This window comes from Erinaceus europaeus, chromosome 1, assembly GCF_950295315.1.
Source record: "Erinaceus europaeus chromosome 1, mEriEur2.1, whole genome shotgun sequence".
Classification (NCBI taxonomy): Eukaryota; Metazoa; Chordata; class Mammalia; order Eulipotyphla; family Erinaceidae; genus Erinaceus; species Erinaceus europaeus.
In genome coordinates, this window is record NC_080162.1 from 78,923,126 (window position 1) to 78,950,393 (window position 27,268).

Here is a 27,268-nt window from a genome sequence, read left to right on the forward strand (position 1 = left end):
GCTCAGTATCCAGGAAAGCATAAAGGAGTGGTAGAGAGATTTGGAATACTCAAGTTGCAACTGTTTTTTCACATGATTGTCAACACTGGCTGATTAAAATGGGCTGGAGCTGTCTTTGCTAAGTGACTTAAATATTTGTTACATCCCCAGGTGAAGGAATATGTCTCCAAAAAGGTCCTACCAGAAGAAGCCCCTGCTCGGAAGCTGCTGGACAGAAGTGGAGAGGGGCTGCTAAACTCCCAGCACCAGTGGCAGTTTAATCTGCTGACTCACGTGGAATCTCTTCAGGATGAAGTCACACATAGGATGGACTCCATTGAGAAGGAGCTGGATGGTAGGGTTTCTTCCCTGGCTCCCTGGCTGTTGGCAGTCATTGTGAATCTATGATGATAAACTGCTTTCTGAAGCCCCTCACTCCCAACCTGGCTTCCTGGGATAGCTGTATTCTTCTTCCCTTTCTTCTTTTTAAAAATAATTTATTTCTGAGAGAGATAGAAGACAGAGAAAAAAATCAGAATGGCTCTGGTAGGTGTGCTGCCAGGGATTGAACTCAGGACCTCATATTTGAGACTCTGATGTGCTACCTCCTGGAGCACTACTTTTTTTTGGTTAAATATTTATTTATTTATTCCCTTTTGTTGCCCTTGTTGTACTTTTCTGTAAAATTAACTTTAATTTTATTTATTGGATAGAGATAGAGATTGAGAGGGAAGGGAGTGATAGGATAGAGAGAGACAGAGAGATACCTGCAACTCTGCTTCACCACTTGCAAAGCTTCCCCCCTGTAGGTGGGGAACAGGGGCTTGAACCTGGGTCCTTGTGCATTGTAATGTGTGCTCAACCAGGTGCGTCACCACCCAGCCCCAGGTAGTTGTAATCCTTTTTAAAAAATTTTTTATTAGTGATTTAATAATGATAAACATGATTGTGGGATAAAAGGGGTGCAGTTTGGGGGATTGGGCAGTAGCGCAGCAGGTTAAACACACATGATACAAAGTGCAAGGACTGGCACAAGGGTCCCGGTTCGAGCTACTGGCTCCCTACCTGTAGGGGGGTCACTTCACAAGTGGTGAAGCAGGTCTTCAGGTGTCTGTCTTTCTCTCCCCATCTCTGCCTTCCCCATCTCTCTCGATTTCTCTCTGTCCTTTCTAACAAGGACAGCAATAACAACAAGGGCAACAAAATGGAAAAAATGGCCTCCAGGAGCAGTGGATTCATAGTGTAGGCACTGAGCCACAACAATAACCATGGAGACAGAAAAAAAAAAAAAAGGAAGGAAGGGGGATACAAGTCCACATAATTCCCACCACGAGAGTTCCATATCCCATCTCCTCCATTGGAAGCTTCCATATCCTTTATCCCTCTGGGAGTATGGACCAAAGATCTTTAGATCTTTAGATCTTTAGATCTTTAGGGGTCCAGAAGGTAGGAGGTCTGGCTTCTGTAATCGCTTCTCTGCTGGACATAGGCATTGACAGGTAAATCCGTACCCCTATCCTGTTTCTGTTTTTCCCTAGTGGGGTAGGGTTCTGGGGAGGTGGGATTCCAGGACACACAGGTGTGGTTGTCTGCGTAGGGAAGTCAGGTTGGCATCATGGTAGCATCTGCAGCTCGGTGGCTGAAAAGCATTAAGATATAAAGCAGAAAAAATTGTTTACCTAAAGGTAAGAATAGAGTAGATGAGATTTGGGGTTTTCATGTTGTAAGAGGCTAGTAGGAAGTCTATTTTAGGTATATATATATATATATTTTTAAATATTTTAAATTTCCTTTATTTATTAGAGATAGTCAGAAATTGAGGGGAGAGAGAGATAGAAGAGACACTTGCAGCCCTGCTTCACCACTTGCAGGTGGGGACCTGGGGCTCAAACCAGGGTCCTTGGGCACTGTAAGTGCGCTCAACCAGGTGCACCACCACCTGGCTCCTTTAGGTATATTCCTAAGGGCCCATGACTTTACTGAATTTTTTTTTTTTGCCTCCAGGGTTATTGCCGGGGCTCAGTGCCTGAACCATGAATCCACTGCTCCTGGAGGCCATTTTTTCCCTTTTGTTACCCTGGTTGTTTTACCATTGTTGTGGTTATTATCGTTGTTATTGATGTCGTTGTTGTTGAATAGGACAGAGAGAAATGGAGAGAACTGGGGAAGACAAGGGGAAAGATAGACACCTGCAGACCTGCTTCAATGCCTGTGGAGTGACTCCCCTGCAGTTGGGGAGCGGGGGGCTCAAACCAGGATTCTTCCGTCAGTCCTTGTGCTTTACACTACATGCGCTTAACCCACTGCACTACTGCTCAATCCCCGACTTTAGTAATTTTTGCCTAGGCCTGACAGATAAAATGCAGGTGAGATAGATGTATTCTTGTCTTTTTTTAAAAAAAAAATTTATAAACTTTAATAGAATAGAAATAAATTAAGAGGCAAGGAGAGGTAGAAAGGCAGAGAGACAGAGACACCGGCAACACTGATTCACCACTGGAAGTTTCTGGGAATAGCAAATAGGGGCTGAACCTGGGTCCTTGTGCATGGTAATATGTGCATTTAACCAGGTGTGCCACTACCCACCTACCATCCGTTTTTAAGAAGATCTATTTCTTATTCTGTGGATAGTTTTCCAAGGTATTAGTGGTAAGGAATGTTACTAGAGGGCAAAATTTATGATAATGAAAATAACTTTTCATGCCTGAGACTCCAGTTCCATGCCTGACACCATCCTAAGCCAGTGCTGAGCAATATTCTGGTAAAAATAAGAAAGGAAGAGCTTAAGCTCGCATGGCACAAAGCACAAGGACCGGTGTATGGATCCCGGTTCGAGCCCCCAGCTCCCCACCTGCAGGGGAATCGCTTCACAGGTAATGAAGCAGGTCTGCAGGTGTCTGTCTTTCTCTCCCCCCCTCTGTCTTCCCCTTCTCTTTCCGTTCTGTCTGTCCTATCCAACGACGACAACATCAATAACAATAACAATAATAACTACAACAACAATGAAATACAACAAGGGCAACAAAAGGGAAAATAAATATAAAAATATAAAAACAAATATAAAAAATAAAGACTTTTAAAAAAATAAGGAAGAAAGGCAAGCCAAAAAAAAAAAAAAATCAAGCTTAGTCTGTTTTGACCCCTGGGGAATTGCTAGTTTTGACTTTATTTTTTAGTTATTGTTTTATTTTCCCTTTTGTTGCCCTTGTTATTGATGTTGTTGTTGTTAGATAGGAAGTCGTTGTTGTTGGATAGGACAGAGAGAAATGGAGAGAGGAGGGGAAGACAGGGAGAGAAAGACACCTGCAGACCCGCTTCACCACCTGTGAAGTGACTCCCCTACAGGTGGGGAGCCGGGGTCTCGACCTGGTTACGCTGGTCTTTGTGCCGTGTGCGCTTAACCAATTTCTTATTTTTAACCTGCTGTGCTACCACCCGACTCCCTAGTTTTGATTTTTAAAACAAAACTCTTTCTCTCTCCTCTCTTTTTGTCCCTCTCCTTTCCTTTCTGCGTCTCCCTGCCTTTTTCCTTCCCTTCCTTTTTGCCAGGGCATTGTGCCTGCACAGTACCACCACCATTGCTAATAGACTTTTTTTTCCTCCCCTCTTTTTCCCTGGGCTTGAGCCCTGGCAGCACATGAGGGCATCATGGAAATCACTGGGTACCTTCCATAAATGGTTGGGTGGTGTGTTTCCCTCATACCCTCGCCCCATATATAAAATTTCCCCATTTTCTCTCAATTTCTCTCTTGACTCTGTCCAGTTAATTAATTAGTTAATATTTTAAAAGGAAGGACAGCAAGTAAGTGTCGCCTGAAATGACATCTCTGGCCTGCTCCCAACAAGTGGTGGGTCAGGTGGGATATAGTGTTAAAATTGTTGAGGATGTTTTTATAAACCAAGTGTTGGAAACTTACTGGATCTTCTCTTATCTCTATGTAGTTTTGGAGAGCTGGCTGGACTACACTGGGGAATTGGAGCCCCCAGAGCCACTGGCTAGACTTCCACAGCTAAAGCATTGCATCAAGCAACTGTTGATGGACCTGGGCAAGGTGCAGCAGATTGCACTCTGCTGCTCAACATGAAACTAGGCCTCAAAACCAATCCTAGGGCAGTTGCAGGAGGAGCGTTTTCATATTTAAACAAAAAAGCCTAGCATGCTGAATGCACATGACACCAACTGACTTCAGGGATCTGGGCAGGGAGTGTGATGGACATTGGACAAAGAGGTCATTTTGGCTGCTGGAGGGCAGGGCACTTTGATCTTGAAGCCTGTCAAGAAGGTAACAATTAGACTCCGAATTTCCTTCTGTGCACATGATTGAACGGAGAATGAGTCTTTTTGCACAAACTTCACTTGAAAATCGTGCCACTGATGTTATATGGAATGAGAGCCAAAAATTTTTAGTTGAAACAGTTGTAAACTCAACTTGCAACTTACTTTACTGACTTTTCTGTCAGGTTGGGGCACATGCTTAACATTTTGGTTTCTACCTGGCATGGGTTTAGGCAGTAGGCATCATGTTTGTTTCTTCTGAGACATGGGAATGTTGTGACTTCATTCTATGGAGGTTGAGAAGGAATAGAGGCTTTGGATGCCCTCCCTTCTTCTTAGGACTCTCTTTACTTTTCTTACCACTTTTCTTGCATGATGTCATGGTACGGTGATGAGTTTTATATACTTTCACCCTAGAGTTGGCTGGGTCATGTCTTTTGTAGCAAAGCCCATACAGCCTATGGAAAAACTAGAGTCTTACTGTAATAATAATCTAGGAGGAATTGAAACTGAAGCAGGTAGGGTCTGGAACCCAAAGGATAGCATTTTCTACCCACTTCTTAATAACAGCTTTCCAGTTTAATGTCCAAAAAAAAGTGTTTCTCAAGTTTTTGAACTCTTTCACTGTAAAGATTTGTTACAAAGAATGTGGTTTGGGGAATTATTTTACATTGTAAACAAACTAGATTCTACATGTGCCGCTTTCTCCTTTCCTGAAGGGTAAATATACAGTAGTTGACATTTTCAGAATTGTTTTAATATCCTTTAACATTAAAAATTTCTTTATGTTGTGAGATCAAGATGATTATGCTGCTTAAGGTCCAGGTACAACATGTGTGTACCTTTTGAGACGATATTTGCTATTTACAGGTTATGGTTTAATGTGTAATTGCTATGTTGTTTTTCCTTACCATGTTTTGAGCAGTGACCCATTTCACTATTTAGTTTTCCTATCACTAAAGGCAAAAATCAAAGCACAGTTGTCCATTAACACTCACGATTTAATTATAGGTTTATGAATCTGTAATGTTAATGCTGCAAATATTTACTATGTAAACGTGAAGTAGCCAATATCTCAATAGCAATGACAGTATCTCTGCCAACCTTTGAAATGGTTAGGCTTTAAGGCACAGGTCACTAGTCATGAAGGTCTCTGCACCAACATCTGTTTCAGTGAATGCTTTGTCTAGAAATATAGTCATCATTTAATACAATATAAATTTAGGACAGGCTGACTTGCTGGAGATAAAATACATATGGCTATATTAAAGCTGACACAATTCCTCTAAAAGAAAGTTACCCATGGCTAACATTGGAGTGTCTGGTAAGGGAAGAACTGTTGAAGGAGTGTACATGGCATCTGTGTCTTGGATAGACAGCTGCATTAAAAGAATTGTGTGAAAGGGGAAGAAATAGGATGATTTCCTGTAGTCACCGTGAGATGTAATGACTGTTGTATTATACTCGGTTGTCAGAAAAGTTATGACACATTTTTGCATAGAAAGACAGAGAAGTGTCATGATTTTTCCAACAACCCAATAGAATACTGATTTTTTTTCCCCCTGAAAATACATTTGAGTATCACACCTTGGGGGAGCTATAACTTTAAAGTGGTCAATTTCATGTCTTCTTATAAAGATGGAAACAGAATCATTCTAATTTTGCCACTGGACCATTATTGGGTTTATTTGAAGTTTTGTGAAGAAAATCCCATTTCATTCATTGTGACTTTTGTCCTTAGGGAAGCAGGGAAAGCTCCAAGTTTTGATAACCTCAGTCTATTTCTCTAATTTAAAGCCATGTTGAGGAGCTCCATTCTCAATTCCTAGGTCAAGTTAAATTAACCCCAAGTTGGAGCACTGGAAACTGTTATTTGCAAATATTACTGTTACCATTTAAATATATATGTATATGTATGTATGTATGTGTGTATATATATGCATACATACACACACACACACACACACACACACACACTACCTATGTTTTGAAAAGACCATCTATAAAAAATTGCCTTGACAAAAGTTTTGATTTGAGTAATCATTTTATGTGATGAGTGTATGCAAGGTGGACCCTTGATGAGCCAACATTGCACTGTGGATACGTTATCTATGTTTACGAGCTATTAGAACAGGACAGAAAGTGTTGTATATAGAAATGTTGCTTTGAAGCAATATTTGAAAAACATGCAAACATGCAAACTTCTGTATTTGGAAAAATAAAACTGGTTTTTGTTTGTAATGTTATTCTGTTATTGAATTCTTTATTTTTAATATGTATGACTAAAATTTCCATATCCTTTAAAGAATGTCTTTTATTCTAAACATTTACCTTCTGTGGGAAGGTAGTCTGAGCTCAAAATCCTAAATCCTATTAGAATATGCACTATATATGTATATTTTTAAAGATTTTATTTATTCATGAAGATGATAGGTGGAGAGAAAGAGCCAGAGATCACTCTGGTACATGTGCTTCTGGGGATTGAACTTGGGACCTCATGTTTGAGAGTTCAATGCTTTATCCACTGCACCACTTCCTGGACCACCAAATTATTTAAAAAGATATGAGAAGGAAGGGGAGACAGCATGATTATACAGATGACTTTCATGCCTGAGGCTGAGTAGTCCAAGGTTCAATCCCCAGCATTACCATATGCTAGAGCTGAGTACAGCTCTGGTCTTTCTCTCATTAAAAATATATATAGGGAGTCGGGCGGTAGCGCAGCAGTTAAGCGCAGGTGGCACAAAGCACAGGACCAGCGTAAGGATCCTGGTTCAAGCCCCCGGCTCCCCACCTGCAGGGGAGTTGCTTCACAATCAGTGAAGCAGGTCTGCATGTGTTTTTCTCTCCCCCTCTACCTCCCCCTCCTTTCTCCATTTCTCTCTGTCCTATCCAACAACGAAGACATCAATAACTGATAACCACAACAATAAAACAAGGGCAACAAAAAGGGAAAATGAATAAATATTTGAAAAATTTAAAAATATATATATATATAAAGTATTTTTTAAAAGATACAAGAGACACCAGAACAGTGTATTCTGGTATATGTGATTCCAAGTCTAGAAAATATGATCTTACATGTGCAGGTAGGTTCTGTGTTCTACCTGCTACAAAGCATGTGCCATAGGTGTATGTGTGTATGAGTACAACCTAGCATTCAATATCCTACACCATGTATGACCCAGCACTTTTCTAATAAAGTATTTCTTAAAAAAATTTTTTTGGGGGGAGTCCGGTGGGTTAAGCACACATGGCGCCAAGCACAAGGACCTTAAGGGTCCTGGTTCAAGCCCCTGGCTCCCCACCTGCAGGGGAGTCCCTTCACAGGCGGTGAAGCAGGCCTGCAGGTGTCTATCTTTCTCTTCCCCTCTCTGTTTTACCCTCCTCTCTCCATTTCTCTGTCCTATCCAAAGATGACATTTGTAACAACAATGACTACAACAACAATAAAAAAAAGCAATGGCAACAAAAGGAAATAATTTTTTTAAAAATTTTATTGGATAGACACAGCCAGAAATCAAGAGGGTGATAAAAAGGGAGAGAGGCAGAGAGGCACCTGCAGCATTGCTTCACCACTTGCAAAGCTTTCCTCCTGTAGGTGGGGACCAGAAGCTTGAACCCGGGTCCTTGAGCATTGCAATACGTGCACTCAACCAGGTGTGCCATTACCTGGCCCCTCTATAATAAAGTATTGCTAAAAAGTAAATGAAAGCCCCACAGCATTCTCTAGTCCTGTCTTCACATGTTAAAAGCAAGTGTAGGGAAAAGGTCTGACTTTTCTTAAACTGGGTGGTGGCACACATGCTTAAGCATACACACCACCATGCAGAAGGACCTGGGTTCAAGCCCTGGGTCCCCACCTGCAGGGGGGAAGCTTCACAAGCGGTCAAACTAATGTCTTCCTTCTGATCTCCGCTCTCAATGTCTCTGTCTGTAACCAATTAAAAAATAAATTATAGGGGGCCAGGCAGTAGCACAAAGTGCAAGGGCCGGCATAAGGATCCAGGTTTGAGCCTCTGGCTCCCCACCTGCAGAGGGGTCACTTTGCAGGCGGTGAAGTGGGTCTGTAGGTGTCTTCTCTCCCCGTCTTCCCCTCCTCTCTCCATTTCTCTCTGTCCTATCCAACAACAAGAGCTTTAACAACAATAACAGTAACCGTAACAAGGGCAACAAAAAGGGAAAAGATGTCCTCTAGGAGCAGTGGGTTCATAGTGCAGGCACTGAGCCCCAGCAATAACCCTGGAGGCAATATATAAATATGTATATGAATGTCACTGCAGTGAGCCTTCTAGGCTAATTCAGAGGACATGAGCCCCAATTAGCTTCTTTGAGTAGAAGACTCAACAAACAGAATAGGTTTTAAGATGTCATGGCAGATCTTTCTGGTACAGGGTAACTTGACAAACTTTCTAAATACACTTATTTTAAAAATTAAGGAATGGGGGTCTGGGCGGTAGGTAGTGCAGTTGGTTAGGCGGCGCACATGGTGCCAAGTGCAAGGACTGGCGTAAGGATCCTGGTTTGAGTCCCTGGCTCCCCACCTGCAGGGGAGTCACTTCACAAGTGGTGAAGCAGGTCTGCAGGTGTCTCTTTCTCCCCCCCAGTCTTCTGTCTCGATTTCTCTCTGTCCTATCCAACAACTACGATAGCAATAATAATAAGGGCAACAAAAGGGAAAAAGTAGCCTCCAGGAGCATTGGATTTGTAGAGCAGGCACTGAGCCCCATCAATAATCCTGGAGGCAAAAAAAATATAAATTAAAATTAAAAATAAGGAATGGGTACGGGGAGATAGGATAGTGGTTATGCAAATACTGTATTTGAGGCTCCAAAGTCCCAGTTTTGGGCAGAGGGTAGATAGCATAATGGTTATACAGACTCTCATGTCTGAGGCTCCAAAGTCTCAGGTTCAATCCCTCACACCACCATAAGCCAGAGCTGAACAGTGCTCTGGTTAAAATAAATAAGACACAGAACATACCTACACACACACTTAAAAAAAAAAAAAAGTCCCAGTTTCAATTCCTCACATCACAAGGTAAACGTGAGCAATGCTCTTGTTAAAAATTTTTTTTTGAAAAAATTAAGTCAGGGCTGGCTGCTACAGAATCACACTTGCATGCTTGAGGTTCCAGGTCCAACCCCTGGTATTGCATGTACCAGCATGTTGGTCTGGATAGTTTGTCTCATGTGAAACTCATGTTTGAGAGGATGGTGAAATAGTTCACATGAGGAGTCACATGCTTTGTCATGCATGTGATCAGATTTGAGCCCTGTGTACACATAGGAGTACTACACCACAGGGAAAGTATCCATGCTATGGTGTCTATCTAAAAAAAGCCCAGATAGTGAATAAGGGAGGCCGCGGAAGGGATGTGCCAAAGTGATGCCCTGGTATTTTCTCCCTCTCTCACATTTTTTAAGTAGCTCCAGCAATGTAACTAAATTTTCTTCATGTCTGTTCTGCGTCTTAAAATCCTCTAGAGGCCTAAATTATACATGGGATCTAAGTTTTTAAAAATTTATTTTTATGAGATATAAGCGACCAAAAGCACTGCTCAGCTGGATGCTGGGGGGTTGAACATGAAGCCTTGGGGCCTCTGGCATACTGACACTGTACTCTTAACAAGTTGACCTATTTCTCCTGGTTTTGTGGTAAACCACAGCTCACAAACTCCACTAGACACATCTCATTAAACCTGTCGCTGTGGCTTTTGGGGAATTAGCCTGTGCCCAAAGTGCAGGCTAGTGGAGTATGCTGGTGGCACTATTTATATAGAAGTAGTTAAGGAAGCAAGTAATTAGAACCAGCTATTCGCTTGCACATCACACGCATCTCTAATGCAAAATGTTATCAATAATCTTGGATTTTGGTTTGTAGAACGTTTAAGAAACCAGGGCTGCTGGAACCCTCAATCACTTATATCCCAATCAGAAGAAACCCAGGTTTTGAGTTCTGGGAAATGAGCAAAAGGAAAAGAAAAAAAAAAAAAAATCCCAGATGTAGAGGTGGTCCAATCTACAAGTAATGATCCCACAAAAACCAACGAGTAGCAAACAAAAGGTTTTATTCTGTGCTCCTAACGGACTCAGTACCAGTCAGAAAAGGGGGTTGGAAATTAGCTTGGAAAAATGAATTCACCAGACTAGGAGAGGCCAAAACGCGATTTCACGAACGCGCAGAGGCGAGAGCCAGGGTCAGGCCCGAGCCCAGGCAGCGTTCAGCCGGTGATGCGCACATCGCTTCGGCGGCGAAGCCGTCGGGCCCGCGCCGCCTCGGGGAGGATGGCGAGCAGCTGCTCCTGCACCAGCATCTCGACGATCTGCTCCTTCGTGCGGATGTCGGGTCGCAGCCACTGGCGGGAGAGCTCCCGCAGCTGCCGGAACGCCTCCCGCGGGCCCGCCGCGTCCTGGTAGCGGAACTGGCGGAAACGCTGGCGGAAAGTCTCGGGGCCTGGCCGGGAGCCGCCGAGGCCTGGGGGGCAGCGCGGAGGGGCCTCGGCAGTCGGCGCAGGAGCCTGGGGTGGGCGCCCCAGGGGCGCGGAGGCCGCCACGGGAGGCGTACGAGTGGCTTCGGGGACCGCGGCGCTGGACCTGGAGGGCTCGGAGGCCGGCAGCGGAGCCTCAGGAGTGGACGAGAAGTCCGCAGAGCAACCGCCCGGGCGTGAGATAAGGCCGGCTCCTTCCTGTTCTTCGGGCGGCGGCGCGAGACTCCCCGCGGCCTCCAAGCGCGGCTCGGTCGCTGCCATGACTCGGACTCTGAGCGTCACTCGTCACTCTTTGTCTTGTATCTGTGATTTCAGCGGTGCGTAAGCGCTGGGGCGGGGCGGGGCGGGGCGGGGCGGGGCAGGGCGAGGAAGGGGGGGGGTCCTGGAGCTAAAGTGAAAGAGCCCGCGCGACCTGAGTGGGGAGGGCGCGCTGCGGACCGTGAAGGCGCCCAGTAGACCTGCACCACCGAAGCGCCCGCCAGCCGGAAGCGGAAGTCCCAGCGGGCTTCTCTATGATCCGCTCAACGCCCAAGAGCCCGGAAGTCGAGTCCTGGCTCCGTGAAACATCGCCCCTTCACTTCCTCAAGTCTCGCGCGAAGGAGACTGCCACTGGAGCGCGACGATTTCAACATGCCAGCCTCGTCGCTGAGTTCAAGTGCAAATGGGAGTGGGAGGATTCCGAGACAGAGAAGGAGACTGAGGAGGAGAAGACTGAGGAGGAGTCTCAGGAGGAGTCTGAAGCGATACGTAGCCATACCTATTCTCTCCGCTCGTCTTTGCAGGTGATCCGCGCCTGTCCACCTGTGCATGACTCCTTACTCGGTTTTAAGATGTCGAGGAGGCACAGGCTCGCGGAGAACGCCTGGCTCCCCAAGCCTTGACTTCTGGCCAAAGAGGACAGTGGCTCTCATTAGGTGTCCAGTACGACCAATAAAACTTGCCCCTTCCTTGGCACGAAGTAAATGCTCAAGAGCTTTGCCCTTAGTACTTTTTGCGTGTCCTCTGATATCAAGGGGCAGGTAGCTCTGTACGTCTTGTTTTCCTATTTCATTTATTATTGAATGTAAAGGTAGACAAGGTGGTACATAATGTGGCCCTTTAGTAGCCATTCACCACCACCTGTGCTTACTGAACCTGAAATGTGGCTAGTCAGAGTCCAGACTTGCTGTAATGCAATCTATACTCAGGATGTAGTACGAAGAGAATGTAAAATATATATCTTGATATTTTTTATATTACATGAGGCAATAATCTTTTGCACATGTTAAGTCAAATAAAGTATATTAACTTTATTCCATCTGTGTCATTTTACTTTTTAAATATGGCTACTGTAATTTTTTAATACTTATTTTAATGAGAGAGATACAGAGAGAATAGTAGAGAGAGAGAGATCTGAGCAGCGGTCTGGCATATGGTGGTGCTGGGGATTGAACCTGGGACCGCAGAGCCTCAGACATGGAAGTGTTTTGCAGAATCATTATGCTGTCTCTCCAGACCCGTAAGTTAAAAAAAAAAAAATTTTTTTTTTCAAACAGGGTCCTGCTCAGCTCTGGATTATGGTGATGCCAGGAGTTGAACTTGGGACCTCAGAGCCTCAGGCATGGAAGTCTGTTGTGTTGCATAAACTCCTGTACTATCCATCCCACTCTAAAATGTTTAGCTTTACATATGGTTTATGTCCTCCTTCTGTTGAAGAACCCTATGCTATCTTTGACTGCCTTGGTGCAATCCCCCATTGTAGAGTTTATATTATCTTCTACTTGACAGAATGATTGAGAAGAAGCAAAAGCATTGGAAAGAAAGGCCTTTTTAAGTTTGCTTTTTGTAAACTGTCTTTGAGCTACAGTTTTGTTATCTATAAAATGTAGCTGTAGGGAGTTGGGCGGTAGCGCAGCAGGTTAAGCCAACGTGCTGCAAAGCGCAAGGTCTGGCGGAAGGATGCCGGTTCGAACCCCCGGCTCCCCACCTGCAGGGGAGTCGCTTCACAAGCAGTGAAGCAGGTCTGCAGGTGTCTCTCTTTCTCTCCCCCCTCTGTCTTCCCCTTCTCTCTCCATTTCTCTTTGTCCTATTCAACAACGACGACATCAATAACAACAACAACAATAATAACTACAACAACAATAAAAAAGGGCAACAAATGGGAATAAATAAATATTTTTTAAAATCTTTTTAAAAATGTAGCTGTAATAGAACCTTAAAAAGTGAGAACTCGGGGGCTGGGTAGTCATGCTCCAGTTTTAAGTGCACATACTGTGAAGAGCAAGGACCTATGCAGGGATCCTGGTTCAAGCCCCCAGCTTCCTACCTGCAGGGGGGGTGCTTCACAAACAGTGAAGCAGGTCTGCTGGTGTCTTATCTTTCCTTCTCTCTGCCTTTCCCTCTTCTCTCAATTTCTCTCTGTCCTATCCAGCAGCAGCAACAGCAGCAACAACAATAATAGCCATAGTAATAACAACAATAATGGGGGAAAAAAAAAGATGGTCTCTAGTAGTAGTGGATTTGTAGTGCAGGCACCAAGTCCCAGCAATAACCCTGGAGGCAAAAAAAAAAAGAGAGAGAGAGAGAGAGAACTAAGTGAGACAATGCAAGTAAAAACATTTAACTGAGACAGCATATTAGGTCTGACTCACAAATAGATTTTGTATTTTCGTTTCATAGGAAGGGAAACTAATGCCCAAGAAAGAAAGGGGGTTTATGTGATCCTCTCAGTCTATCTGAGCTGTTTGCATAAGTTGGTCTGTTCAACAACCATTAGTTAACACACCAGTGATGACTTAAAAAAAAAGTTTTTTCCATATGATGCACTTACCTTGCATAGGTAGAAGTATTCTCACAAAACAGTTTCCAGAGCCTGAAAACTGAAAGCTGTCACTATTTATTTACCAGAGCACTTATCATCTCTGGTTTATAGTAGGGTTAGTATTGAACCTGGTACCTCAGAGCTTCAGGCATAAAAGCCTTTGTATAAACTGTTGTGTTGTCTCCCTGGCCCTGTGATCTAGTTGTAATGTTTTTAAAATTGTCATGTAAAAATTGAGTAGTTTCACATGCAAATCTAGATTTCCAGTTTTTTCTTGAAAAAGTAGGAAAACTGCTACACTGAACCCACCTACATTCTAGTCAGTCAGTCAAGTCAGTCACCAACCAACCAAAGCAGTGTTGCCTTGCTTCCCTTACTCTGTTGCAGTTGTCCTCAGGCAAATATATTTTATTCTCTATTTTCTTTTCAGAATTGGGAGAACAGGGGTCTAAAGTTTGTGTACATACAAGCTTCAAACTGTTACTTCCTCTGCCTGACCCCTTGGCAAATGGATTTACTGCCCTGAATGAAGCAACAGTCCTAGTCCCAGTGTGGTAACAGGTGGTATCTGGGGCTCAGGAAACACACCAAGCTTTAGAGTGAGACTCAAGAAATTAAAGATGGCAGGGCTAGTCTTTTACACCAAAGTAAATGATTGGGGTGGGGGTGGGGTGGCTTTCAGGTCCTGGTGCATGATGGTGGAGGAGGACCTAGGCTGAGAGTGAGTGTTTTGCAGAAAACAGAAATTTTCCATGTGTACCAACAACTATATTTACTGTTTACTGTAAACCATTAACTCCCCATAAAAAATTAAAATAAATTGGAAAAATAGAGATTAAAAAAAAAAAAGATGGTGAGGCAGGGAGATAGCATACATAGGTATACAAAAGGACTCATGCCTGAGGTCCCAAAGGTCCCAGGTTCAATCCCCCTGCACCATCATTAGCCAGAGCTAAGCAGTGCTGTAGGGGAAAAAAATGGTTAAGGAGATAGCACCATGGTAGAGCAATAGGCTCTGAGGTCCCAGGTTCAATCCCTAGCACCAGCATAAACCAGAACTGAGAAGTGTTTTGGTTTTAAAGTGTTATGGGGTTGGGAGAGGATAGGATTATCAGCATTCTAGATAGAAGACACTGCGTTCATTTTTTTAAAGATAAATTTTAATTAATTTCCTTTTTATTTGACGGGACAGAGAAGAGAGGGAGCTAGAGAGAAGGAGAGAAAGATAGACACCTGAAGATCTGCTTCACCACTTGGGAAGCATTCCCCCTGTAGGTAGGGAGCGGGACCTCGAACTGGTGTCCTTGCATATCCTTGCAAGTAGCACTGTGTGTGCTTAACCAGGTGTGTCACCACCTGCCTCCCAATTTTAATTAATTTATTTTTGGTAACAGAGAAATTGAGAGAGAAGGGGGAAATAGAGGAGAGACATCTGTTTCACTGCTCTTGAAGCTTTCCTCCAGCAGATAGGAACTGGGGTCTTTAACTCTGGTCCTTGAGCTCTGTAATGTATATATATGCTCAACTAGGTGTGCCACCACCTGTCCTATGACATTGAGTTCTTTTTTTTTTTTCCTCCTCCAGGCTTATTGCTGGGCTCGGTGCCTGCACCATGAATCCACCGCTCCTGGAGGCCATTTTTTTCCCCCTTTTGTTGCCCTTGTTGTAGCTTCGTTGTGGCTATTATTATTGCCCTTGTTGACGCAATTCGTTGTTGGATAGGACAGAGAGAAATGGAGAGAGGAGGGGAAGACAGAGAAGGGGAGAGAAAGATAGACACCTGCAGACCTGCTTCACCGCCTGTGAAGCGACTCCCCTGCAGGTGGGGAGCCGGGGGCTCGAACCGGGATCCTTACGCCGGTCCCTGCGCTTTGCGCCACATGCGCTTAACCCACTGCGCCACCACCCGACCCCCAACATTGAGTTCTTGACTGAAAAAGAAAAATGGGACTGAGGAGATAGTATAATGGTTTTGTCTGAGGCTCTAAGGAGCAGGGGAGGTAGAAAGGAAAAGATACAGGCACCTTTAGCCCTGCTTTACCACTCATGAAGCTTTCTCCCTATAGGTGGGGACCAGGGGCTTGAACCCCGGTCCTTGTGCACCGTAATGTATGTGCTTAACCAGGTGTGCCACCTCAGTGCATATGTAACATTGAGTCAGAGGACAGAATATCTTACTATTACTTTGTTGTTGAACTCCTAAGGTATTTTGTAACCCTCCTTCATGTTTCTATACAATATACATATAAAATCTTCATACCAGTGCCCAATCTTTTTTTCTTTTTTTGCCTCCCAGGTTATTGCTGGGGCTCAGTGCCTGCACTATGAATCCACTGCTCCTGGAGGCCATTTCTCTCCTTTTGTTGCTCTTGTTGTCTATCGATGTTGTGGTTATTGTTGTTGTTGTTATTGTTGTCGTTGGATAGGACAGAGAGAAATTGAGAGAGGAGTGGAAGACAGAGAGGGGGAGAGAAAGATACCTGCAGACCTGCTTCACCGCTTGTGAAGCAACCGCCCCGCAGGTGGGGAACCGGGGGCTGGAACCGGGATCCCTACATGGTCCTTGCACTTTGCGCAATGTGTGCTTAACCCGCTGAGCTACCGCCTGGCCCCCACCCTTGTTATTATTATCATTGTTGACATTGCTGCTGTTGTTGTTGGATAGGACACAGAGAGATCAAGAGAGGAGGGGAGATGGAAAGGGGGAGAGAAGGACACCTGCAGACCTGCCTCACCGCTTGTGAAGCAATTCCCTTGCAGGTAGGGAGCCTGGGGCTTGAACTCTGATCCCTAGGTGGGTCCTTGCGCTTTGCGACACCTGCACTTAACCTGCTGTGCTACCGGCTGACCCACCATCCCCCAGTCTTTTTTTTATATAGAGACAGAAAAATTGAGGGAGAAGGGGAAGATAGAGAGGGTAGAGAGAGAAACCTGCAGCACTACTTCACTGTTTATAAAGCTTTCCTGCAGGTGGGGACTGGGGGCATTGAACCCAGTCCTTGTGCGTTATAGGATTCTACCAGGGTGCTACCACCTGGCAAAGTTTTTTTTTTTTTTTCCCCAATCTTTGGAACCTTTCTCTCAAAATAATCTGGACATTATTTTTTGTTAGGGTCCCTCCTGTGCATGAATCTTCAGTTTAATTCTTTATAAACTCATCTGAAATATAAGTTTTTCAGTTAGCAAGTTACTCTAAATTCTTTATGGGTCCCCCTAGAGTCTTAGACAATGAACATGTTTACAAATTTCTACATACAATGTTTAGATTTCCTTTAACCAGCCAGAAGACCCAGATTGTTTTCTGAACCAAAGGTCCATTGCTTGCTGCTCAAAATACTAAATAGTTAAGAGGTAAGGTTTGCACAAGGAAAATGAGTTTATTTCATGTTACTAGTGGCATGTGGAAGATGGCAGACTTATATCTCAAAGAACCATTTTACTTTGAGGCTGAGGCTCAAGGTTTTTATTCATTTTTAAGGATTTACCTATTAAGAGAAACAGAACCAGAGCATCACTGGCACACAAGATGCTAGAGATTGAATGCAGGACCTTCTGCTTGCAAATCTGTTTTAACCACTGCAAACCTCTTGAGTGGTTGGGCTTAGGGATTATAAAGGGTAGTGGGCCAGTGGGGGATAAAAGTTTCAGTTGCATAGCCATCGGGCTGATGAAAAGGGGCCTTTCCGAAGGCTGTCCATGTGGCTAAAGGGATTCTCATGACAAGATTGGCCTATTACTAAGAATGAGTCACTAGTGGGAGTCGGGTGGTAGCGCAGCGGGTTAAGTGCACATGGTGCAAAGTGCAAGGACCTGCGTAAGGATCCTGGTTCAAGGCTCCGGCTCCCCACCTGCAGGGGAGTCACTTCACGGTGAAGCAGGTCTGCAGGTGTCCATCTTTCCTCTCTCTGTCTTCCTCTCCTCTCTCCATTTCTCTCTGTCCTATCCAACAACAGAGACATCAGTAACAACAACAATAATAACTACAACAATAAAACAAGGGCAACAAAAGGGAATAAATAAATATTTTTTTAAAAAGAATGAGTCACTAGTGGTGACTCATTAGTGGTCTATAAAACTTTTAAAAATCACCTTTAATCATTTCATTGGGAGGAATAATGACTTAGTGGCAGTTTCTGTCACATGTGTACATGTATTTATTATTATTTTTTTTCTCCCGTCAAAATTGTTCATCATCTGTTCATGTATTTATTATTAAATTTTTTTTTATTCAAACACTGCTCGGCTCTGTTTAATGGTGGTGGTAGGAAATTGAGCCTAGGAATCTGGAGCCTCAGTCACGAAAGTCTTTTGCGTAACTGTTATCTTCACCATATTTTTATTTTTTATAGAGACAAGAAGACAGAGTGAAAGAGACCATTGTACCAAAATTTCCTTAAGTGTGGTGGGGGATGGGGACTGTACTCAAACCTGGGTCATGCAAAGCAGTGCACTCTACGAGTGAGCTATTTCTCTGGTCCTGTACAACTCTGAAACAGAATCTCACACGGGAGTTGGGTTAAGCACAGGGGATTAAGCACAGGGGGTGCAAAGCACAAGGACCGGTGTAAGGATCCCAGTTCGAGCCCCCAGCTCCCCACATTCAGGGGAGTCCCTTCACAGGCGGTGAAGCAGGTCTGTAGGTGTCTTTCTCTCCTCCTCTGTCTTCCCCTCCTCTCTCCATTTCTCTCTGTCCTATCCAACAATGACATCATCATCAACAACAACAATAATAACTACAACAATCAAACAAGGGCAACAAAAGGGGATAAATAAATATTTTAAAAAAAGAATCACACGGGAGTCTGGTGGTAGCGCAGTGGGTTAAGCGCCTGTGGCGCAAAGCGCAGGGTCCGGCGTAAGAATCCCAGTTCGAGCCCCCAGCTCCCCACCTGCAGGGGCGTCGCTTCACAGGCGGTGAAGCTGGTCTGCAGGTGTCTGTCTTTCTCTCCCCCTCTCTGTCTTCCCCTCCTCTCTATTTCTCTCTGTCCTATCCAACAACGACATCAATAATAACTACAACAATAAAACAAGGGCAACAAAAGGGAATAAATAAATAAAAATAAATATTAAAAAAAAAAAGAATCACACACACAAGAAAGAAAGAAAGAAAGAAAGAAAGAAAGAAAGAAAAAAGAAAAATAGAATCACTAGGAAATACTTTCTCCCTAGGTCTGTATAACAGGTTTATTTAATCCCTATGTGACAGACTTCTATTAAAATGTGGAGAGCAAGGTGAAATCTGTAATACTTTCTCACAAGCTTCCATTTTAAATGATTTTGTGTATTTTATTCTGAGTTTTGTAGAATAAGAAGTCATGACAGTTTTCATGCTGCAGGTATCTGTCTCTCTACCTCTCTATTTCTCCCTTCTTGATTTCTGGCTGTTTCTATCAAATAAATAAAGATATTAAAAAAGTCATGATGGCAGAGGACCTAGTGGGGATTGTATTATGTGGAAAAATGAGAAATGTTATGCATGTACAAACTATTGGATTTACTGTTGACTGTAAAACATTAATCCCCCAATAAAGAAAAAAATAAAGAAAAAAAAGTCATGACACTAAGATGGGAAGATGGAAAGGGTTATCACATCAAAACCTTTTTCTTAATGATATTCCAATGAAAGAACCTAGGACCTCACACTTTCAAGACATGTGCTTTGCCATTGCAGAACTATTTTCCTAATCCTTTCAAACCAATCTGTGTGTGTGTGTGTGTGTTTTATCATGAAGATAGATTTCCTTTAATTTTGATTTCAAAACTTTTATCATATGTACAGGTACCAAAATTTCCAACTCCTGAAATTATTTATTTAGAAGGAGAATTATTTCGTAGGAGGGGCTTTGAAAGCTGGGTTGAGACTATACATTTGTAAGAGATGTTTACATATATAAAGGGAATTCCCTACTTGAAAGCACTTTTCCTTGGCTGTAACAGAAGATTTCAGCTCTTTATCAGAGGATGAGGCATAAATTTAAGTGGGCATAGCAATCATTCTCTTTTTTAAAAAAAAAAACTTTATTTATTGGATAGACATAGAAATTGAGAGGGAAGAAGGTGATAGGGAGAGACATAGGGTGGGAGTAGATAGCATAATGGTTATACAAGGAGACTTTCATGCCTGAGGCTCCAAAGTCCCAGGTTCAAACCCACCATAAACCAGAACTGATCAGTGCTCTGGTTTAAAAAAAAAAAAGGGGGGAGAGACATAGACACCTGCAGCCCTGTTTCACCACTCATGAAACTTTTCCTCTACAGGTGGAGCCAAGGGGCTTGAACCTGGGTCCTTGCACATTGTAACGTGCACTCAACCAGGTGTGCCACCACCCAACACCAATAATTATTTATTGTGCTTTTCCAGGTAACTGACTTAACCCTCTTTTCCCCACAGCCTTTGTCTTTAGCTGATGTTAATTAAAGACATGATTTAAGGGAGTCAGATGGTAGCACAGCAGGTTAAGCAGGTTTAATACTTAAGAACTGGAAAGAAAGCTTACTGGGTAAAGTGCTAGCCTTTGCCATGTGTGCAGCTCAGGTTCAAGTCCTGGCACAAAAGCATATATGCACAAAGCCCTGGTTCCATACAAATAAACACAAAAGTTTAATAATAATAGACATACCTCCCATGTATATGGGGGAGGTCCAATAAAAGTTGAACTAGCCAAAGTAGCTTAAATCATGTTTGTTTTTTATTGTTACTGTTGTTGATATCGTCGTTGTTAGATAGGACAGCGAGAAAATGGAGAGAGGAGGGGAAGACAGAGAGGGGGAGAGACACCTGCAGACCTGCTTCACTGCCTGTAAAACGACTCGTCTGCAGGTGAGGAGCCGGGGTCTCGAACTGGGATTCTTAAGGCTGGTCCTTGCGCTTTGCGCCACGTGCGATTAACCACTGCGCTACCGCGGACTCCCAGCATTAAACCTTTTAATAGTATTTTTCTCTTGTCAATTTCTCTGTTACTTTCTTAGCCTAGAAGAACCAAAATAGACATGGGAAGTATATTTCCTAGTTTCAAGTTTGACTTTGGCCGAAGGACAACCTCAGTAAGGAAACGTGGCGTGCTCCTGAGTCGTCAACGTGAAAGAAGTCATAGTACTCCTGGTAAAAAGGTAAACATTTTTTATAGAGATTTATTTATTTATTTATGAAAGTGAGAATGAACCAGAACATCACTCTGGCACATTCAGTGCAGGAGATTGAACTGAGGAAGTCATGCTAGTGAGTCTGAATTGTATCATTTCTTAGCCTACAAAAAGTAAACTTTTTTTTCTTTTTATTACATTAATCTATTTGATCTCTGCTGGTGAGAACCAGTTGAAATGGTCAGATGCTTTCCCCCCTTGCCCTTAACAAAAGTTGATAAAAGTCATTTGTGCTAGGGAAAGATGGCTATTAAGCTGAGCATTGGCTATTGTAGAAGGGAAAGAGACAATGTTGTTGCCTTCAGCGCCCCCCTCCCCCATTATAGCAGGTCCATCCCTTACAAATTACTGTTCATTGTCTTGGGGTGAGGAGGTGGGACTTGGAAGTCCATTCCAATCTGACTTGGTATCTGCAAAAATACCACTGGTCCTGATATTTTTTATTTTAGAGACTGAGAGACAATGAGGGGTAGAGAAACAGGTGAGTCACCACAGTATTGCTTGTGAAGCTTCCCCTTTGAATAGTGCTCAGATGAAGTAGCTGGGGGCTCAAACCCTGGTCCTGTTCCTCATGCATCGTAAAGTATCCATACTTCTGGGTGAGCTTACTCCTATCTCCCTGAAATAGTGAACATTTTCTAGTTTTTGTAAGATTGGGCTGGGAGGTAACTCCTGTCCCAGACTCAGGCACTGTACAGAGCATCATGGATTGTCTCAAGAGTTCTGGGCGCCAGTATGCCAGGCTAGCTTCCCTGGCGGGAGACAGAGAGCAGGGACACACACACGGCTGAGCAGAGAAGCAGTATTTCTTTATTCATGAGCAAACGGTTCAAAAACTAATCTAATCACCACACAGTTCTGTCCTGCATCTTTCTCCTCCAGCAGCAGAGTCAGGAACTCCGGAAGTACTGTAGGATAGGGGGCGGGAGAAGGGAGAAGGGGGGGGGGGGAACTAGCAAGGGCTAAACCAAATCTCCTCGAGCTGGGGGGAGTGAGACCAAACCAATGTAACAGAAAAGAGTGAGACCAAACCAATGTAACAGAAAAGACCATGTAAATAGACTGCAATGTCAAGCAATCTAACAGAAGCAGAACTAGATCCCAGAAGCAGAAATAGAAGCATACCAACAATGGATGGTACCAGAATAGCTTCCATAGCTGCTGGAACAGTGCTGTGATGGTGTCTTTTCTCACTCTGTCTCTCTGTCTCTTCTCCCCCACACAAAAAATTAATAAATAAAATAATTGGGCTGGGGGTCGGGTGGTAGTGCAGCGGGTTAAGCACACGTGGCGCAAAGCGCAGGAACCGGTGTAAGGATCCCAGTTCAGGCCCCCGGCTCCCCAGCTGCAGGGGAGTCACTTCACAGGCGCTGAAGCAGGTCTGCAGGTGTCTATCTTTCTCTCCCCATCTCTGTCTTACCCTCCTCTCCATTTCTCTCTGTCCTATCCAACAACAAACGACATCAACAACAATAATAACGACAACAAGGCTACAACAACAAGGGCAACAAAAGGGGAAAAATGACCTCTAGGAGCAGTGGATTCATGGTGCAGGAACTGAGCCCCAGCAATAACCCTGGAGGCAAAATAATAATAATAATAATAAGGCCAAGGAAGTTACTCAGCAGTATCACACATACAATGAATTAACCCCTGGGTGCATTAGCTGATTTTGAGTAAAATAGATAAATACATTTAAGATTGCAAGAGAATTAAAAAAAAATTTTTTTGGCCTCCAGGATTATTGGTTGGGCTTGGTGCCTACACTATGAATCCACTGCTCCTGGTGGCCACTTTTTCCTATTTTGTTGTTGTTGGATAGGACAGGAAAATCTAGAGAGGGGGGAAGACAGAGGGGGAGAGAAAGATAGACACCTGCAGACCTGCTTCACCACTTGGGAAGCGACCCCTTTGCAGGTAAGGAGCCCAGGACTGGAACTTGGATCCTTATGCTGGTCCTTGTGCTTCGTACCATGCTTGCTTAACCCAGTACACTACTGCCCAGCCCTGCAAGAGAATTTTTGATGGCGCTTATTCACTATGTGAAGTGACTCTTGGTTTTGAGTATGTTTTTCCTTTTCTTTATTATTATTATTATTTTAGCCATTACTGAGCTTTACCTCTGTAGGTACTAAATCAGGGGATGGGATGGGGTGGGGGGGGAGGAGGGGAGTAGAGCAAACAAGCACAGCATTGGAGCTTCTCCCAGTGCAGTGGGGACTATGTCTAAGTATCTTTGATTTGCAAGAGCTTCTGCCTGTAAATTTGGAGTGTTTGACTATCTTTTCTTTTTTCTTTTTTCCCCTAGCAAGGGTTGTGAGCATGCATGATTTCCCATTTTTAAGATTGCCTTTTAATTCAGATAAGGAGACAGAGGAAGAAACAGAGATGGGGTAGGGGGTGAGATTAGATGGGAGACACTAAAGCACCAGTTATCCCCAGTGCCATGACACTCCCATGTGGTGCTGAACCTGTGCCCCATGTTGGCATTGTTGCCAGATGTAGGTTCAACTGACTTGTCTTTTGTCTTCCAACTCTGGCTTTTGCATTCTAACTGCTGACTATGTATTGATGTGATTTATTAATCGCAGGTCATCCCTCTCCCTGCCCAACCAGGGTCTTACCACACAGCTCTGCTCTCTTGGGGTCTGGGTTTCAGTAGCGGAGAGGATGCAGGCTGAGCTTAACAAAAAGTCCGTATTACATCTTTCTTTTTCTCTCTCTGTTTAACTACAAAGTGTTAAAGGACAGGGAGATAACATAATGGTTATGCAAAAGATCTTTGTGTTTACGGTTCTGAAGTCCCAGCTTCAATCCCCTGCACCACAATAAACAGAGTTGAGAGATGCTTTGGCGAGGCCAGGTGGTAGTGCAACAGGTTAAGCGCACATAGTACCAAGTGCAAGGACCCACACAAAGATCCCGGTTCCATACATACAGCTCCCCACCTGCAGGGGATCACCTCACAAGCAGTGAAGCAGGTCTGCAGATCAGATGTCTCTCTGTCTCTTTCCCTCCTCTCTCAGTTTCTCTCTGTCATATCCAATTTAAAAAAAAAGGAAAAAAAAGACCTCCAGGAGCAAGTGGTGCCAGCACCAAGCCCCAGGGATAACCCTGGAGGCAAAAAACAAAAACAAACAAACAAAAACCCCACATTGAGCTTTCTCCGTCAATTATATTCCTTTTCTTATCTTTTTTAAAAGATGTTTTTAATGGTGGCCAGGTGGTGGCACACCTGATTGAATGCATATGTTACAATGTGTAAGAACCCAGGTTCAAGCCCCAATCCCCACCTACAGGTGGAAAGTTTCACAAGTGGTGAAGTAGGGCTACAGGTGTCTCTTTGTCTCTTTTCCTCACTATCTCCCCCTTCCTCTCAATTTCTGGTTGTCTCTATCCAATAAATAAATAAAGATAATTAAAAAAATAAAGATAGTGTTTTTTGTTTGTTTAGTTTTTTAGCAGAACACTGCTCAGTTCTGTTTTTGTGGTTGCAAAAACACAAACTGGAACTTCTCAAATGTAAGTCCTCTACACTGTGTTATCTCTTTTTGTCCTCTTGTCTATATTGTTACTGAACTGTCGTATGCTTTACATTGGTTTGTTCTAGCCCTCCCCCACCAAGAGAATTGGATCAGTCCAGTTAATTTCGCAGGCCGCTTGGCCCCGCCCCAAGGAACCCCGAGAGAGGGTTCCTGAGTTCGAGAGTGCCAGAGTTTCAGAGGGTTCCCCAGTACGAGAGTTCCAGAGTTCCAGAGTTGGAGAGTTCCCGAGTTACAGAGTAAGAGGGAGTGCTTGTGCCGCTGCAAAGAGACAGCCAAGTTCTGTTTGGTGATTAGTTTGTCTTAGTTTGTGAATCGTTGTTCCTGAATAAAGAAATACAGCTTCCCTGCCCAGCCGTTGTCTCCACGTCTCTGTTACCCGCCCATGAAGCTAGACCCGCCCTGCCAGAACCTTTCCGAAATTTTTAACACTGAACTGTTTTTGCTTATGCATTTTTTGTCTTTCTAGTACATTTTAAAAAATATTTATTTTATTTATTCCCTTTTGTTGCCCTTGTTGTTTTATTGTTGTAGTTATTATTGTTGTTGTTGTTGGATAGGACAGAGAGAAATGGAGAGAGGAGGGGAAGACAGAGAGGGGGAGAGAAAGATAGACACCTGCAGACCTGCTTCATCACTTGTGAAGTGACTCCCCTGCAGGTGGGGATCCAGGGCTTGAACCGGTATCCTTACACTGGTCCTTGTGCTTTGCGCCACCTGCGCTTAACCCGCTGCACTACAGCCCGACTCCCTCTAGTACATTTTTTGACTGGATTTCTCACCAAAAAAATAATAAAGATATATTTAACTAGAGCTATACTTTCACAGTATGCAAATACATATATAAAACATTGTCACAAACCTTAAATTATTGTAATGTTATATGTCAGTTATATCTCAGTAAAACCAGTAAAATTGTAGTTATAAAAGAAAAAATCCAGGCATTTATTATTTTTTGATGATCCAGGCCTTTTGCATGTGATTTTACTGCTCCTGGGTCACTTTTTCATTTAAATAGAGAGATAGGAAGGGAGTGGGCAGAGAGGGAAAGGGAAAGATACTACAGCACCAGAGTTGCTTCTAGTGTCATGACACCTGGACCAAGTGTGGCAAGGCATGTGCCCTATTTAGTGAGTTATTCCTCTGACCCTCAACTGCTGTCTTTAAACTAGTAGGAGCCTGGGGAAAATAGTAGCATAGTTCTTTATTATCAGATTTTCATCCCTGAGGTAGCTGAGGTCCCAGGTTCAATCTCTAGTACCATTAGAAACCAGAGCTGAGCAGTACTTTAGTAAAATAAATACAATACAATAAAAAATAAATTAGCAAAAAAAGTGCTTTAGACCCATAGTCTTCTTTACCTTTGGAAGAACCTCAGAATCATTGAGTTCTACTCTCCAGATTCCTACATGTATTTGGTAACTCATTTGATTGATGTCTTCTGATTTACTTAGTATTCCTGATTTACTGATTAAATAAAAAGTTTAGACCAGTGCTATGTACTTGCAGATAAGGGACTCCAACTTCTAAGCTGGAGTGGTGGCTCCTAGACTGAGGAGTTAAGTGCTTCTCTCCCAAGCCCAGAAGATTCCTATTTTCCATAGGATACTCCACTTTGAGTCTCGGTCTAGTGTATGGAGTGGGTGTGAAGTCGCTCATGTGTGGTAGTTGTGAAAATTAGCTAAAATCATGTACCTGAATGCTGAATAAATGTCAGACTCCCACTATCTTTGCTTCTAGATCCTTCTAGAATCCTCTGTTGTAACAAGGAGATTCTGAAGGCAATATCTGCTTAGAAGGAATAGCTGTTGTTGCTAGGGTATGAAGAGCGGTGAGAGGCTCTTACCTTGGTAGTAAGGGAAGCTATTTGTTTCTTGTTTAATTGGTTTTTGGGGAAGGATTTGTGGTCCTCCCCTTGAAAGACAAAGGCACTAGTTGTGCCATTTGCCTGCTGAGAAACCATGAAAAAGTTACTTCATTCATGGATGCGCCTCAAGAAGGAAAAGGTGAGGAGTACTGAGGACTATGGGAAGAAAGTGGAAGATGGAACATACATATATCATACATATATATATTTTCCTCCTCCTGTGTTTTTTTTTTAATTTGGTCCCTGGGGTTATTGCTGAAATTCAGTGCCTGCTCCTTGCTCCTGGTGTCCACTACTTCTGGGGGCCATTTTCTCTCTCTCCCCCCACACCAATTTCTTTTATTTAATGGGAAATTGAGAGAAATTGAGAGAGGAGAAAGAAAGGGAGACCTACAACACTACCACTCATGAAACTACCCCCCTCCAGTGGGGGTGGGGGAGACGGGCTGAACCTGGGTCCTTGTGCGTAGTAACTGGGTGTGCCACTACCTAAGTGTCAGATTATTTTGAGGGAGAAACAGGTATGGGAGGGGTCTCAGATGAGTCTGACTACCCTGTACCTTTTGAAGTCATAGCATAGAACAAAAGGTAGATTTCCAGGTTAGGTTTCAGAAAGACTAAATTCTGGCCCCTGCCCATTGAATCCCTGAATCCTGTTCTGTAGCCACCCTTCCTGTTATCATGACATCCAAAGAATAAGATCTGACATGAAGGAAAAGTAGCACATCAAATTATTGGATTCTGCTACCAGACTGCTTGGGGCTCAAATCTCTTACATCTTACTCATCATGCAATTGATTGTATCTTGTTATTTATTTTTGTGGAGCCAGGGCCTCAATGCCTCATTCATATGTAATTTCACTGCTTCTGGACTGTTTTGTTTTTTTTTTCCCACTCATAGAAAGGGAGAGAGATACTATAGCCCTGGAGGTCTACCTTCCCCACACTCCATGTCATGACACTCGCAGGTGTTGTTGGAGCTCAGACCTGAGCCCTTCCTGATAACCTGTCTCTCGAGACTAACAACACAAATTTATTATTTTACTGTGCTGTAGACTAGAAGCCTGACTCAGGTCTCCCTGGGCAAGCTATTAGTAGACCTGTGTTCCTTTCTCAAAGGTCTAGGAGAGAGTCTATTTCCTTGTCTTTTCTAGCTTGGCCACAGAAATTG

The 27,268-nt window shown here is 43.5% G+C and overlaps 3 protein-coding genes across 7 annotated transcripts in view; 2 read left to right on the plus strand and 1 right to left on the minus strand.

Annotated features, from left to right (window-relative positions):
• PHF20 (PHD finger protein 20) overlaps window positions 1–5,741 on the plus strand; it is a 121,369-nt gene extending 115,628 nt beyond the window's left edge. For all 3 annotated transcript variants that reach the window (XM_060189222.1, XM_060189231.1, XM_060189241.1), the window contains 2 exons: window positions 151–334; window positions 3,922–5,741. In XM_060189222.1, the coding sequence (XP_060045205.1) occupies window positions 151–334; window positions 3,922–4,064 (327 nt within the window). In that variant the 3' untranslated portion in view covers window positions 4,065–5,741. The remainder of the gene's footprint in view (window positions 1–150; window positions 335–3,921) is intronic.
• Window positions 5,742–10,308: 4,567 nt separating this feature from the next.
• On the minus strand, window positions 10,309–11,006 carry SCAND1 (SCAN domain containing 1). Its single transcript, XM_007518421.3, has one exon. It carries the CDS (start codon window positions 11,004–11,006, stop codon window positions 10,479–10,481), a length of 528 nt encoding a protein of 175 aa, XP_007518483.1. The 3' UTR covers window positions 10,309–10,478.
• Window positions 11,007–11,257: 251 nt separating this feature from the next.
• Window positions 11,258–27,268, plus strand: part of CNBD2 (cyclic nucleotide binding domain containing 2) — a 71,245-nt gene continuing 55,234 nt past the window's right edge. For all 3 annotated transcript variants that reach the window (XM_060189251.1, XM_060189247.1, XM_060189254.1), the window contains exons 1-2: window positions 11,258–11,527; window positions 20,515–20,655. In XM_060189251.1, the coding sequence (XP_060045234.1) occupies window positions 11,258–11,527; window positions 20,515–20,655 (411 nt within the window). The remainder of the gene's footprint in view (window positions 11,528–20,514; window positions 20,656–27,268) is intronic.

What these genes read in the sequence shown, in the direction of transcription:
- SCAND1 (XM_007518421.3), bottom strand. Translation starts at nt 11,006, where the DNA reads ATGGCAGCGACCGAGCCGCGCTTGGAGGCCGCGGGGAGTCTCGCGCCG.